The sequence below is a fragment of the Phaseolus vulgaris genome, chromosome 1, assembly GCF_000499845.2.
Source record: "Phaseolus vulgaris cultivar G19833 chromosome 1, P. vulgaris v2.0, whole genome shotgun sequence".
Lineage (NCBI taxonomy): Eukaryota > Viridiplantae > Streptophyta > Magnoliopsida > Fabales > Fabaceae > Phaseolus > Phaseolus vulgaris.
The window spans coordinates 47,831,350-47,845,480 of record NC_023759.2 but is presented as its reverse complement, the minus strand read 5'-3'; the positions used below and the strand labels follow the sequence as shown (position 1 = coordinate 47,845,480).

At 30.3% G+C, this 14,131-nt stretch overlaps 2 protein-coding genes across 5 annotated transcripts; one reads left to right on the top strand and one right to left on the bottom strand.

The window, feature by feature from the left end:
- Positions 1–193: 193 nt before the first annotated feature.
- Positions 194–5,737, bottom strand: LOC137814891 (inactive glucose-6-phosphate 1-dehydrogenase 4, chloroplastic). Its single transcript, XM_068617828.1, has 12 exons — positions 5,475–5,737; positions 5,139–5,385; positions 4,865–5,043; positions 4,130–4,224; positions 3,640–3,754; positions 3,305–3,510; positions 3,076–3,184; positions 2,918–2,955; positions 2,658–2,778; positions 1,372–1,574; positions 747–947; positions 194–644 (listed from the first exon to the last, which is right to left on the bottom strand). Exons 1-12 carry the CDS (start codon positions 5,556–5,558, stop codon positions 407–409), a joined length of 1,836 nt encoding a protein of 611 aa, XP_068473929.1. The 5' UTR covers positions 5,559–5,737; the 3' UTR covers positions 194–406.
- A 2,707-nt stretch (positions 5,738–8,444) lies between these two features.
- On the top strand, positions 8,445–11,855 carry LOC137814890 (uncharacterized). Of its 4 annotated transcripts, none has more exons than XM_068617825.1 (6): positions 8,445–8,675; positions 8,762–8,822; positions 9,468–9,801; positions 10,654–10,758; positions 10,862–10,909; positions 11,393–11,855. In XM_068617825.1, the coding sequence occupies exons 3-6, from the start codon at positions 9,529–9,531 to the stop codon at positions 11,630–11,632; spliced, it is 666 nt and encodes a 221-aa protein (XP_068473926.1). In that variant the 5' UTR covers positions 8,445–8,675; positions 8,762–8,822; positions 9,468–9,528; the 3' UTR covers positions 11,633–11,855. The 4 variants fall into 4 exon arrangements, with proteins under 4 accessions (XP_068473926.1, XP_068473927.1, XP_068473928.1 ...); XM_068617826.1 differs by having other exon boundaries at positions 8,462–8,683; XM_068617827.1 differs by having other exon boundaries at positions 8,464–8,664.
- Positions 11,856–14,131: the final 2,276 nt, after the last annotated feature.

Sequence of the window (14,131 nt, the reverse complement as noted above, 5' to 3'; positions counted from 1 at the left end):
GTTCAGCAGTTTTAGTTTATTTCAAAATCCTTAACACGGCCTAGGTAGTCCTTGTGGGGTAGGAAACATAAAATAGACACAGAAGTACCACCAGTCATAAGACTAATAAATTATTTAACTTCTTGGTCCATATATAAAATTTCGATTTAGTTCCCATGCCTTAAACACTCTATTTTTATCCATATACAAATAATTTTGTAAGTTTAGTCTCTATGTTTTCATTTTGTGACAGTTTTACACTGTCAAAAAACCAGCATAAGTGACTAAAACATTAAAATTTTGTTTGTATAGACAGATTAAAACAGAGTTTTCAAGTATGGAGAGACTAAAACAAAAAACTTAGTACAAATACAAAGACCAAAAAGATCAATTAAATCTAAAGAAAAAAAGGAGGGGAGTTCTTATATTAATCCTCTACCCAACGGACACCATGTTTTGCCCAAAGGTAGTATGCCCCCACAGGACCTCGACCCCCCATCTCATAAAGCTCCACTGATATATTGTCTTTGTCGATCTCATTCAGAATTGGAGTTAGAATGTTCCATGCAGCTTCAAGTTCATCACTTCTCATAAACAAATGGTTGTCCCCATCAATGACATCAAGAAGAAGTTGCTCATACGAATCTGGAACCTCCATGTTGTACCTTAAACATTAATAATCAACGTAAGATGTAGGTATGGTTAGCAACTTGCATCACTTTGTTAAAGTGCGATGCACACAAGCAGTCCAACATTTAAGTGCTTACTTGTCCTTGTAAAGCAAATTTAGTTCTGAAGAGTCCAGTTGCAAGCCTAGTCCTGGAACCTTGTTGTTAACTCTCACCAGAATAGCCTCATCCGGAACATCACGGAGAATGAGCTCATTTACAGCACGGTCCATGTTATGCCCCATGCACTCACGGTACACATTACCCGGAACATTTCGAAATTGAATCCGTATCTCCATTCTGCATTAACATATTTTCTAATATGGGTCAGCGAATAATACATTTTCGAGAAGTAATTTTCAGACCTATTCTATGTAAGCCCATAGATTACATTTAAAGGAATAGTTAAATTCAAATATAATCATAAGCAACTCTTAGATCTTCAATATTTCCTTTGAGTACAAGTTTAAGACATGGGCCAGGAGAGGAAGGAATCATGTACTATTCAGTATTTCTGACTGATCTTGAACTTCCCTTTTTCCCCTTTATTATTTATTACTTTTAAGAATTGGAAATTTCATAGTTGTTGCAAGATCAATATTTTCTAACAAGTTAGTGTTGGAATTGGTTAACAAAACAAATTTTGTAAATATATATCTAAATATGTAATTTTAGGGCATAGTAGACATCTAAAGAAAATTGACAGAAAAGATGATGATTTTACTGGTGTTTGATGAGTCCCAAGCCTGTTTTAATAAAAAACGGCACACCATCCCATCGTGCATTGTCAATGTATAGTGCAGCAGCAAAATAAGTAGGTGTCAGACCATTTAAGCATGTATCAACTTTGGCTCCACCACTTGCTTTATATTGCCCAAGAATGACATCCTTAGGCTCCAATTTGCGAATTGACCTCAAAACCTTGACCTGGAAAAGAAGGTTGTTACCAACACTCCTAGGCAATATTGAGGAAATAATGCATCTTTCAAGTTGTCATTTGTAACAAACAACCATAATATCTAGACAAAAAGTTGTCCTTACTCCTTAAACAAATATTAATAAAGTATTAGTGCATTTTTATTAGAGTATAGTTAAGTATGTTTTAGACTCACTCCTTTGTAATTTAGCCATTTCTGCATGTGAATTAGGTCATTTTTCTTACTTCATTGCTTCTTTATCTTGAAGTTAATGAATGAAGTGAAGAAGCAGAAGGTATGGATAAGTGGAAGGACTAAATTTCACAGGAAAGTAGTCTGTTGACCTAGCAACTGAGCACTATAATAACTGTGTTGTGAATTAGATGTAATTCAGGTTAGGATTGAATTCAAGCTTCTTCTCTAATTGAGTTATTAGTTCTATTCTTAATGCTTTTTTGAAGATGCCCTACATGAAGTAATTGGATGGTCACGCTTACAATTGTGAAATTGTATGACAAGGCGTCAATCATCATGTCAAGCATACATCTAGGTATAGATTAAGGGAAGAAGCTGTAATCATTCCCGAATCACATCTTACTTATTAGCCTTCTTAAATTATGACCAATCTAAGGAATTCAATAATCAAAATTGACAGAAAGATGATTAATAATATACTAAGGAATTGGTCATTAACTTACAAGTTGTAGTCCAACCATCATTTAAATTGAGTTTGAAAGAAATCTAAATTCAGTTTATCCAAGCATGAACAATGTTGAAAATCAAATTCCTTCTCTTTGACTTAGAATTTAATGAATATGCTCTGTCAGTGTAAATATGTTTACAATATCAAGTATGAACTAATTAAAAAAAATCGGTGATTTGATTGTTAAGGTAGTTATTATAAAAAAAAAAAAACCGTGTTTGAAAGAGTATTTTGAGAGTTTATTGTTCATATTCTTTAAAATAAGAATTGCTTTCAAATTATCATTTTGATGCCAATAGAATTGATGACATTAATCTTCTTGACACTGGTCTTGCTGAACCTAAACATAAGGTATGTTATAGAGCTTATAATCCGTAATCTGTGGAGTACCTTTTCATTTCGAATATCTTCTCCATCAAGGCTTACTGGTGGTTCCATGGCAAGCAATGCAATTGTTTGGAGAATGTGACTATGAACAATATCACGGATAATGCCATAGCCACTGAAATATCTGCATGGGTAATAATGGACTAAGTAAAATTATATAATAAACAGCTACTGGTGGAGGAAAAAGTTGTTCATGCATATTTAATACAGAATGATGCATTGCATTATATTTACTCAAATGACACCATGGTCACTGTGATCACCTTCCTGGATGCTTGGTCAGGTCCTCTGATAAAATGACCTACAGTGATTTAATAAACCAATTTGATGACAAACATTAAATTTCATAAAAGACATTTAACTTTACAAAAAAATCCAGAAATTAAGGCATGCTAAATCAGATTAAATGAGGGACACTGACCTGTACATTGTCTATGTAAGTACGACTCCAAAGTGGCTCAAAAACTAGATTTGAAAACCTTAAAACTGTGAGATTTTCAATGAGATTCCTTCCTAGAAGATGATCAATCCTAGCAAGAGAACATGAATCATTAATTTATGTAAAAGTACTTTGTGTGTGCTCAAGTGATTCACCCACTCTGTTTGTGTGCACGAGCTGATAGGTGAGATGGGAGGAAAACAATAAATACCTATATATTTGCTTTTCCTCAAAGTTTGAAAGTAGATATTGTGTCATCCTAAAGGAAGAAAGTGCATCAAAGCCAAATGGCTTCTCAAATATTATGCGATTCCATCCCTTTTGAGTCTGAGCACTGCTAGAAAGACAAGCCGTAACATCTAAAACTGCTTCTTGTGGCACAGAAAGGTAGAATATCCTGTTGGTTTTGGATCCTCCCTGAGGTAGATAATAAGCTGTAACAGAATCAGATAACAAAGGATGTACAACTTGTGAAAGAGTTTACAGGAACTCATTTCAGACAGAAAAGAACTCTCTTATATTCTGGTGAAATTTAACCAAAGTTACCTCAATTTGTTCCATTCGGGCATTGAGCATGGACATCCCATATTTATTGTCATAGCCTCCATTAATATGATATGTTCTACTAAGGAAAGCATCTAATTTGTCCACACAATTCTCTCTGAGTTTTTGCATTTCACATTAGTCAACAAGTTAGAATACCATTCAATTTGGACAAAGGAAAAAAATGCAACTGGACATTATTCTTTTATTCTCAACTCTGAAGCGAGATAAAGACGTGTAACTTTCAGTTTCAAGGGAAATTAACCAATTTAATTACATCTTTGGAATTAGATAATTAGACACAAAATGTTTACTTGAAAAAAAAATTCCAGGAGATTTTTCTGCTATAAGTTGAGATTAAATTTTCGTAAATCATGACTTAGTAAGCAGTTTCCCAAGTTAGCGAGTGTAAAATTCAGTGCTAAGGATATTTCCATGAATAGAAAACAAGACATAGAAAGTAACAATTTAGGAAGCGATAAGAAAACCATACTGATGATCAACTCGGCATGTTAATGTTGAAGCTATAATAGATCGCAGGTCTTCATCCGTTATATCCTTCCTTGAATACCCAAAAATGCCTACATCCTGCAGATATGGCAATTTGAATTTAATATTTTTACAATTGGAAAGAAGGTAAGATTCACTAGAAATTAGTAGTTTGATATGTTCCAATTTCTTCATTGTAGAAAAAAAAAACTTGGAATAAAATTTCATACCAAAATCCAATATATTATGTTACTAACAATGAAATTCATTCACAACGAAAGAATTCTGCCGTGGAAAAAGAACAGAGATACAAATTAGTTTACGTAAAAAGCTCCATAGGTGGATGGACTACGCTCCTGGTCTCATAGCTAGTCCGAAGTCCAATGTAAAACTTGTCAAAGTCTATGGATCATTCCTGACAGACTATGGGTGTTGCTGTTGCTGCTTGTTAAGTGGATGAGTCTAATGCAATAACTTTGTACATTTGAATCAAATCTCAAGATATGAATTGGGGCTTTTATTGGAAAGAAAAAATTCAAGTCTCAGATTGAACAGAAATAATGTGAAATAAGTAAGAGTTAGTAAAGTTTTGTAAGGACAAGTTAGACTTAAAATCTAAGACCGTGTTACAGTACTGATGATTACAGTTTAGGCCACTTATTATCAGGTGCGTCATGGTTATGGACAGCTGAAACAACAATCTTAAAAATTAAAAAGGAGGCAATAAAAGGTGTTGTACCTCAGGAAGAAAGCCACTGTAGTAGAGGGCAAATAAAGCAGGGAAAATCTTACTCTTTGCCAGCTCACCGGTAGCTCCTATGACAGAAATGCAAAGTGAGGGTTTTCTGCTAACATCCATGGGAGTAGCAGACAAACCTGTCTGCAGCAAAGATGGAGACTCCATGGAAGTGAGCTTATCTGTGGGAACGAATATCACGAGAAAACATGTTGCAAATTTTAAGATAGTAAAACAAGAAGAGAAGTGAATAATGGTAAATTAGAAGTCAGCACACCATCAGGAACACGGAGAATCGAGGATGAATCAGAAAGTGGTCCCTTTTCATTTGATGAACCGGAATTTTCCAAATTATTTTCGAAGCGAATTCTATTCTTAGGTTGCTTTGGTGACTGAAATTGAGAGTTGAGTCTCTCAAGTACCCACAGTTTGAAGCCACGAAACCTTCGACACAAGCTTGTGCCTCCAACATTCAGTGCAAGACGACCACCACAGGTTACTGAGGGAAAGTTATTTGATGCAACCTGCAACAATATTTAATTTAACCACTCACAGATAAGTGAGTGCATTTGGAGCATCAAGTTTAGATGATAAAAGAGAAAAAGAAACATACTTTAGAGCAAAGATGTGGTGGTCTTTGGAATGCGAATGAAGATTCGGAGAACGGAAGCGAGGTTGACGAGAAAGACACTGACATTGTTCGTGGGAGTTTGTGTCTTGCTTCCTTCCTGGTATTCCGACACACATCAACGTGTCAGAGGAAATGCTTCGTTAGAGAGTGATCAAAGAGAGAGAACGGATGCAATCAGTCTTCCTGGTTTCGGATGCAGTGGAGTAGAGACACTCTGCTTGAACCACTGTGACTTTTCGTATAGCATGTATTAGTTGGATTGTAAATTACATAAATATATAAATTATATGATATTTTACGAATTTAGATAAAAAAAACAAAAAAAAAATTATAAATTCAAATCTTGAAAATCACGTATGATATTTAAAAAAAATTAAAATTTAACATATTGAAGAAATTCAGTGACAAACTTTAAGAATGATATATAAAAATATTAATATATTTTAAGTTTATTATTTGGGTACTATAGTTTAAAATTATTTAGAAATCGAGTTTAATACCAGTTTATATTCACTTTTCTTCTTTAACTTTTAACTTATTGAGATTATTCTTTAATAATAGTTTTAAACTTCAAAAGTGAAAAATATTTTTTAAATATATGATGATGATTATTGACTTTAGTATAATACTTTTTTAAAAGAATTTAAGTTCGAAATATTCATATAGATAGAAATATTGTTCAATTATTTTATAGAATAGTTCAAAATATAAGAAAGTTTTAGAAATAGTATAAATAATTAAAGTGAGCAAAATAATTAAACTAATGAAATAACAAGTTAGTCTATAAAAATACAATGAACATTATTTCTATAAATAAAATTTCTATTTTAATATAATAAGATATAATTACATGTTTCTTTAATATAGTAAAAATTAAATTTGATTTTTTTTTTTCTGTTATATGTATTATTTACGCGACCTAAGCCCGTGATATCAATTCAAGAACGATATTTTAAATATCAATTATATTCAACAAGTCCAAATATTTATTCTAAAAACAAAAAAAAGAGGATTTTAAGTTCAAAAGTTTTGTATTTGTTAAAAATAAAATTAAAAGATAATATATATATATATATTATTCTTTCTTAACCCATCAAAACATTTTTAAAGATAAAATTATAATGCAAACACTGCAACTTAAACAACACATTATCAAAAGATAATAAATGTAGCAACAACGTAATAATACAGCATTTACTTCAAAGTCAAACCTAATATCTAGACATAGACTTCTGGACCTCATACTCTCATTTCACTAATTCAGCTAAGAAATAATTCACACCACTTTCAAAATACAAAAATAGAGAAAAAAAAAACACTCTCATTCAGTAGGTAAGATCAACTTTGATCACACCAAGTCACACATCATAAATAAAATTTATCAAATTTTTTAGTTTACACTGAATTTTAAGAGTCCAGGGAGATTGTTTATTTAGCAAGAATTTTCTGGATTTTTTTTTCTTCCAGAAAATGATATTCTACTATGAATTAAAATAATTGAACTTAATTTTATAGTTAGTCATTAAAGTGAAAACAATAATTATCCGAGTGAGTTTTCACAAAGATGGCGTAGGTGGAAGCCCCTGCCGTAGAACACCATTGTCAACTACTTTTTTCAATAAAATATTACTTTAGCCACCTACCAAACCTTAACGGCACAGTTAAGATTAATGTTTAGGTGAACTTAGGGTAAAATATTTTTATATAAGTTTCAACCTTTTACACTTCATTGTAATAAATATTTATGGGTGAGGAATCCCTGTATAACGAGGAAAGTGTTGAATTTAAGTTTAATTTAATTTTATAAATTAATTTGTAAGATAATTATTTATTTATATATATTAAAAATGCTTTTATAGTTTTTTTTAAAGATACATAATATAATAAAATAAAATATACTCTAATAAAATTCAAATACTCAATTAAAATAATGTATCTTAGTCATGTCGAATTTATAATTCACAATTAATTTTTCCTTTTTTTTTAATGTTCAGACATTACATTTACTACATGGAATAAGAGTATAGAAGATATTGCTTATCTAAAAAAATTGTTCTTTTTCCTTTTAATTAACCACGTGATTTTAAGTAATAAAACATGTGATTAGCCTCTTTATTGTAGTGTGCTAAATGATTAACTATATTGTGTATGTGATCTGAGTTATGAATAAGACTAGGATATTTGGGTAAAAAATTATAGAAGATCCTCATAATTCTCATTCAATTATAATTTAATTAAATATTGAATAACGAAATTTGATGATATTTTATTTTATTTTTAAATTATTTTATATTTTTTTTTTGTAATTTAGTCTATTTTATAATTGAATTATTATTTTTGTTTGAATTTAGATTGATGCACTTTTAAATGTGTAAGACTTTAAGATGAAGTTATTTATATATACTAACGTAAATACAAGTGTGATCACGTTACGTTCAATGTATCTCTATTTTTTATATTTATTATTTATATATATTTATATTTAATATTAAAATTTAAATAAATAATATTATTATTTATACACTTATATTAATAATGTAAATTTATAATATATTTTAATAAATATAAATATACGCACCTAAATTATTAAGTGCAACATAATAGTTATATATAATAAATTTACAAATATGTTTTATTAAAAAATATAGAAAAAAATCAATTTAAAACAGAGAAGTAGTCTCCAAAGACAAATGGGCCAAAACTCAAAATCAAAAATTTGAATTAATATTAAATTAATATTGGTTTGTTCCATTCAGGACAAAAATATCAAATCAATGCTGCATAAATGACAGTGCAAAGCAATGCATTTATTTATTTGTATAAAACTTTTAGCCGTACAAATAAAGTAAAACTTTACTCAAATCATATTTAATTTTAACATTTTTAAATAGTTTTCAAGAACTTACTATAGAAATTATGAAAAACATGTTCGACACCTTGGTTGGCTTCGCTGTTTCCTTTTTTTTTTTATGTTATTCTTATTCACATTCTTGTACCCAAAATAATTGTTGAAAGGGTGAATCCAATCTTTTTTACAGTCTCCAAAAAAATTGCTAAAACTCAGCAAGTGAAGAAATTGTAACAAAAACAGATAAAGAAATAATTTGCCACAGCTACGTTTGTTGTTTGTTGTTTGAAGGTGACACAGTGACACACGCGCCCACCTGTACTTGTATTGTTTTGGTATTCGTGTGTGGGTATATATATGTGTTATGTGTGTTTTCCTATCTGTTAATTTTTCTTCTAAATCTAATTCGAATCTTCGCCAGTTAATAAACTTTGAGTAGATAAAGACTGGTGGATGCCGCATCTCTTGGATTGAAGATTACTGTAAGACCCTCTCTCTCAATCAAAGTTCTGTTGCGTTTTCTCCTTTAATTTTGTTTTTGTTTTGTAATCCATGGTTTTTTTATCATTTGGGTGCTGGTAATAATCTTTTCCTTAATTTTGTTTCATGGGGTCTTGGGTTTATGGTTATTTTCGGGTTCTACTACCATTCAGCGATGAACAAAGTGCTTTTCTTTCTTCGGAGACTGATATTTATCTGGAAAGTGAAAAACTTTGGTCCCATATGCTATCACCCTTCTTTTCACCACTCTTGAAACTGATTTTTGTGTTGTTGTTGGTTACTGATATCTTAGATTTGTGAATTCTGAGATTATGTTAAGACCCATTTCTTCGGATTCTCGCTTCCCTTCTGCTATGTTTTTTTTGTCATTTCTGGTCAAATGGCTGCACTTTCTTCAAAGTGTACTTCTTTTCTGGTAGTTTATGCAATCCATCAACATTAATATTAGTATCTGAACTCTATGTTGAATCAAAGTTTGGCTGGTGTTTTCCTCAAAGGTTTGGATGGTTTTAATATTTTCAGAAGATGGAGATTAAGAACTGTGATATATTTCGTTGGATATGATCCACCATGTAGAACACATTTCAATTTTTCAGTCCCATAAAAGTTCAAATCTATTGATGCAGGTATTTGGAAAATAGTTTGATTTGAGGCTCTAATCATTACCAACTTTACTGTATTTGGCAAATGGGTTCTGAAGGTCCTACAACACCCATAACAACAATTCATGTGACAGGATTTAAGAAATTCCATGGAGTTGCTGAGAATCCGACCGAAACAATTGTCAATAATTTGATAGAGTACATGAATAAGAAGGGTTTGCCAAAGGGTTTAGTTATTGGGAGCTGCAGCATTCTTGATACTGCTGGTCAAGGAGCACTTGTCCCACTGTACCAGAGATTACAATCCGCCGTTATTTCCAAGGACTCTGAATCTTCAAATTCCAATAGAACTATTTGGGTGAGTTCCCCTGTACTTGACATATAGCTCCATTGTTTGTTCTCATAGTTTTGTGCATTCATTCTTTTCAATGGTGTTCATGTATGTAATCAAATTCTAATTTGTACGTCTCAATTAATTCACCCACTGAACCTGGATAATTTATGTTATTCTAGCTTAATTATATTGGATAAAGAAATAAACGTAACATATGAAATTGAATATGACCAAAAAGGAGATTATCGTATTATCCTACATGGTAGATAGCTCAATCGAAGAATATTCAGTGACATTCCTTGTGAATATCTGTATGCAGCAATAAAAGACATTCCTTGTGAATATCTGTATGCAGCAATAAAAGTCTGCAGTAACTGCAGAGGAACAACCTAAGACTGCTCTAATAACTTAAAATAAGCAACATTGGCAGAGGGTAACGTGGACAGATTCTTCGTCACTACTATAGTACTCAGCCAAATTTGCTCATTATATACTTTATTATGTGGAGTAGCAATTCCTAGAGTATGATATATTAACTGATTGACAAAAATATTAGTGTCTTAAGTTGACTCAAACCATGTTCAGATGTATTGTTAATGACTTTTTGCGATTAAATCTCAATGGAATTTGAACCTGTCTTCATAAATTTTAGCACCAAGCTAGAATGAAACTTGTAATGGACTTTCATTTTTAGCACTTCTACATGTTAATTCAAAAGCTGAACTATAAAGATCATGAATAAAGGTTGAGCATCTGAATAAATTGTTGACTGGGGTTTGCCTTTTCCTAGACTCGGATACATCATTATCAATTTGAATATATTTTCATTTCTCCATCCCTGTAAGTTCTGGCTGTTTCTGATTTTTGTTTATTCAGCTGCATTTTGGGGTTAACAGTGGAGCATCATGGTTTGCCATAGAGAACCAGGCAGTCAATGAGGCTAATTTTCGATGTCCTGATGAAATGGGTTGGAAGCCTCAGGTGAGATTGGATTAGTGGATTCATTTCAAATTTTCTTTCATCAACAAACCTTTAGAAGTCCAAAGAGCATCCTAACTAAAATTTGCATAATTTTATATTGCAGAATGTCCCCATTGTTCCTTCGGATGGTGGAATTTCACGAACAAGGGAGGTAAAATGGACCCCTTATGCTGCACATACACCTAATTCCTAAACTAGTTACACTCTTGGGCTCGGTGTTTAGTGTTAACAGTGTAAAATATTGATTACCACTAACATAGAAGAGCATTTTATTGGGTACCATTTCTAGTACTCTTTAAGGTGTTATTAGTTTTGATGGCACAGAAGCAGCTGCTTACTCCTTAGACGGTAGCCAATTTTCTTATACTGTTCTGAAAATCATCAGCAAATACAGTTTTTAGCTCCTCATTTTGTCAAAAATAAAAAGAGTAAGGAGGTATAGAGGAATTTAGTTTTGTGGGTTTGTTCCATTTCCTTGATGGGGAGAAATTATTATATGATTCGAGCCATAATTAAATGTTATTGTTTCCCTCATAAAGAAATAGTTAGTATTCATAGACAACATGAAGAAAACCAATTCAGAAAACATAGTTGGTTCTGCTTACTAATGAGAATTCTGCCCAACTTTTTGCAGACTTCACTTCCTATAATGGAGATCACCAAAGTCTTGGCAGAAAAGGGGTATGAAGTAATGCCATCAGATGATGCAGGCAGGTTCGTGTGCAATTACGTTTACTATCACTCCCTTCGTTTTGCGGAGCAGAATGGAATCAAATCCCTTTTCGTGCATGTGCCACTCTTCCTCGCAATAAATGAAGAGACTCAAATGAATTTCGCTGCTTCCTTGTTAGAGGTGCTTGCCTCTATATCTTAGAAGTATGATTACATTGGGGACCCTAAAAAATGGGAGCTCCTATATTTGTTCTGCTGTGAAAGTGGATGAATGTATCTTGAATGGATGAGATATTTATGATAAAAATATTGTATTTAAATGGAAACTTATATGTAGTAAAGGGATTAAAGGTTCCTGCACTTTGTGCAGACAGTTTGATTGACATCTTCAATGTTTACCTTGTGAATAAATCTTCATTTTCTTACTTCTCCCCCCAGCAAACCTGAAAATAATATTGCATAACGTGCCCTTCTATATTGCTGAAGGTTGAACCTATTCATATGCTTGACTATTACTTTTATCATTCTTCTCAATCTATCTTCCCCTCTATGCAAGTTCTTGGGCATGATCTCCTCAACAATGTGCAATGTGCGGTTTTTTTGTTACCACAGTGAGGCTATTTTTTTTCTTTTTTATCAAAATGGATCGTTTTTAAAAAAATTATAAATTTGAGTAAGTCGAATCAATTTGGCACGACTTTGTGAACTCAACCTAAAGTTGTGTCGTCAACTTGACACAATTTTGTTCACGTCATAATTTTTTAACTCTTTTTTAAAATTTTCTTGTTTATACATTGAGTAGTAAGTTATGAAATATTTAAAATTAGTATGTTGACCCGTGCAACGCACGTGAATTTTTCTAATACTTTATATTTAAATATTAATATTAAAAATAATAAATTTATTTAGATATATATAAATTATTAAGTTGATGAAATGAAATGAAATATATTGTAATAGTATAAGTTTACATACTTTTAGTATATTAATGAATTTAATATAATATAACATAAATAATTAAAAATTCATGAATATATTTTTGTCATAATAAATACATTACAATAAAATAATTTGATCAAATACATTATTATATAAAAAAATTATCTAATACTATGTATTTATTACGTATTTATGGTGAAGTCCTCATCACCAACCTCATGTTATCTTAATACTGTAATTTAATCTTTGCAATTAAAAAATAGAATTCAGTAGATTATACCAAGTACAATTATTACAAAAAACGATTAGTAAATGTATGTTTCTTCCAGTAACAGATTGTAGGCAAAATCATATTAAATTATGAATTTTCCTTTTATGATATAAATTAAATTAAAATGTAATGTAATATAATACAAATAAAACATAATGAAATATAAATACAATGAAATAAAACATAATGAAATATAAATACAATGAAATACTATTATATAAATAACTAAAGATCTTAAAAACCATACAACAATAATAAACATATATACATTATCAGGTTTCTAGATAAAAAAAAGCAACAATTATAAATAATTTGAACAAATTTACATTATATAAATAATTATATAATATTATGATCCCATAATATATTTACGAAGAAAATGAAGTATTGTTCACCAACTTCATGCTAAGTTAATATGCAAAAATCTCTCAGAATAATTATTGCAATTAAAAAATTAATTCATTATATTATACCAAGTACAGTTATAATAAAAGTAATAAAAAAAAGTGTGTTTTTCCAAAAACATATTGTAGGCGAAAATCATATTAAATTATGAAGTCACATTTTGTCATATAAATTAATACTTGTGCACATAAATCTTTATTGTCAATTTATATAATTCATAATTATATAATATATAGATATGTGTCCCCGTGTTAGTGTCTATGCTACATAAATTAGTAGTCCACAAATTAATTATAAATAAAAAGGAATGAATAAATTTTTTCCATAACAAACACATTACAATAGAAAAAAATAATTTGAACAAATTTACATTATATAAATAATTATCTAATATTATGTTCCCATAAGATATTTACGAAGAAAATGAAGTACGGTTCATCAACTTCATGCTAAGTTAATATGCAAAAATCTCTCAGAATAATTATTGCAATTAAAAAATTAATATCATTATATTATACCAATTACAGTTATAGTAAAAGTAATAAAAAATGTGTGTTTCTTTCAGAAACATATTGTAGGCGAAAATCATATTAAATTATGAAGTCACATTTTGTCATATAAATTAATATTTGTGCACATAAATTTTTATTTTCGATTTATATAATTCATAATTATATAATATATATATCTGTGTCCCCGTGTCCCCGTGTCCCCGTGTCAGTATTTATGCTACATAGATTAGTAGTCCAAAAATTAATTATAAATAAAAAGGAATGAATAAATTTTTCCCATAACAAATACATTACAATAGAAAAAAATAATTTGAACAAATTTACATTATATAAATAATTATCTAATATTATGTTCCTATAAGATATTTATGAAGAAAATGAAGTATTGTTCACCAACTTCATGCTACATTAATATGCAAAAATCTTTATTGCAGTTAAAAAATTAATTCATTATATTATACCAAATACAGTTATAGTAAAAGTAATAAAAAATGTGTGTTTCTTTCATAAACATATTGTAGGTGAAAATCATATCAAATTATGAAGTCACATTTTGGGATATAAATTAATACTT

Excerpts from the sequence above, each read along its gene's own strand:
- LOC137814890 (XM_068617825.1), top strand. The coding sequence starts at position 9,529 with ATGGGTTCTGAAGGTCCTACAACACCCATAACAACAATTCATGTGACA. Across the intron at positions 9,802-10,653 it reads ATTCCAATAGAACTATTTGG|CTGCATTTTGGGGTTAACAG; the intron begins GTGAGTTCCCCT and ends TTGTTTATTCAG. Across the intron at positions 10,759-10,861 it reads AAATGGGTTGGAAGCCTCAG|AATGTCCCCATTGTTCCTTC; the intron begins GTGAGATTGGAT and ends TTTATATTGCAG.
- LOC137814891 (XM_068617828.1), bottom strand. The coding sequence starts at position 5,558 with ATGTCAGTGTCTTTCTCGTCAACCTCGCTTCCGTTCTCCGAATCTTCA. Across the intron at positions 5,044-5,138 it reads GATTCTCCGTGTTCCTGATG|ATAAGCTCACTTCCATGGAG; the intron begins GTGTGCTGACTT and ends TCGTTCCCACAG. Across the intron at positions 2,956-3,075 it reads CTTACATAGACAATGTACAG|GTCATTTTATCAGAGGACCT; the intron begins GTCAGTGTCCCT and ends AAATCACTGTAG.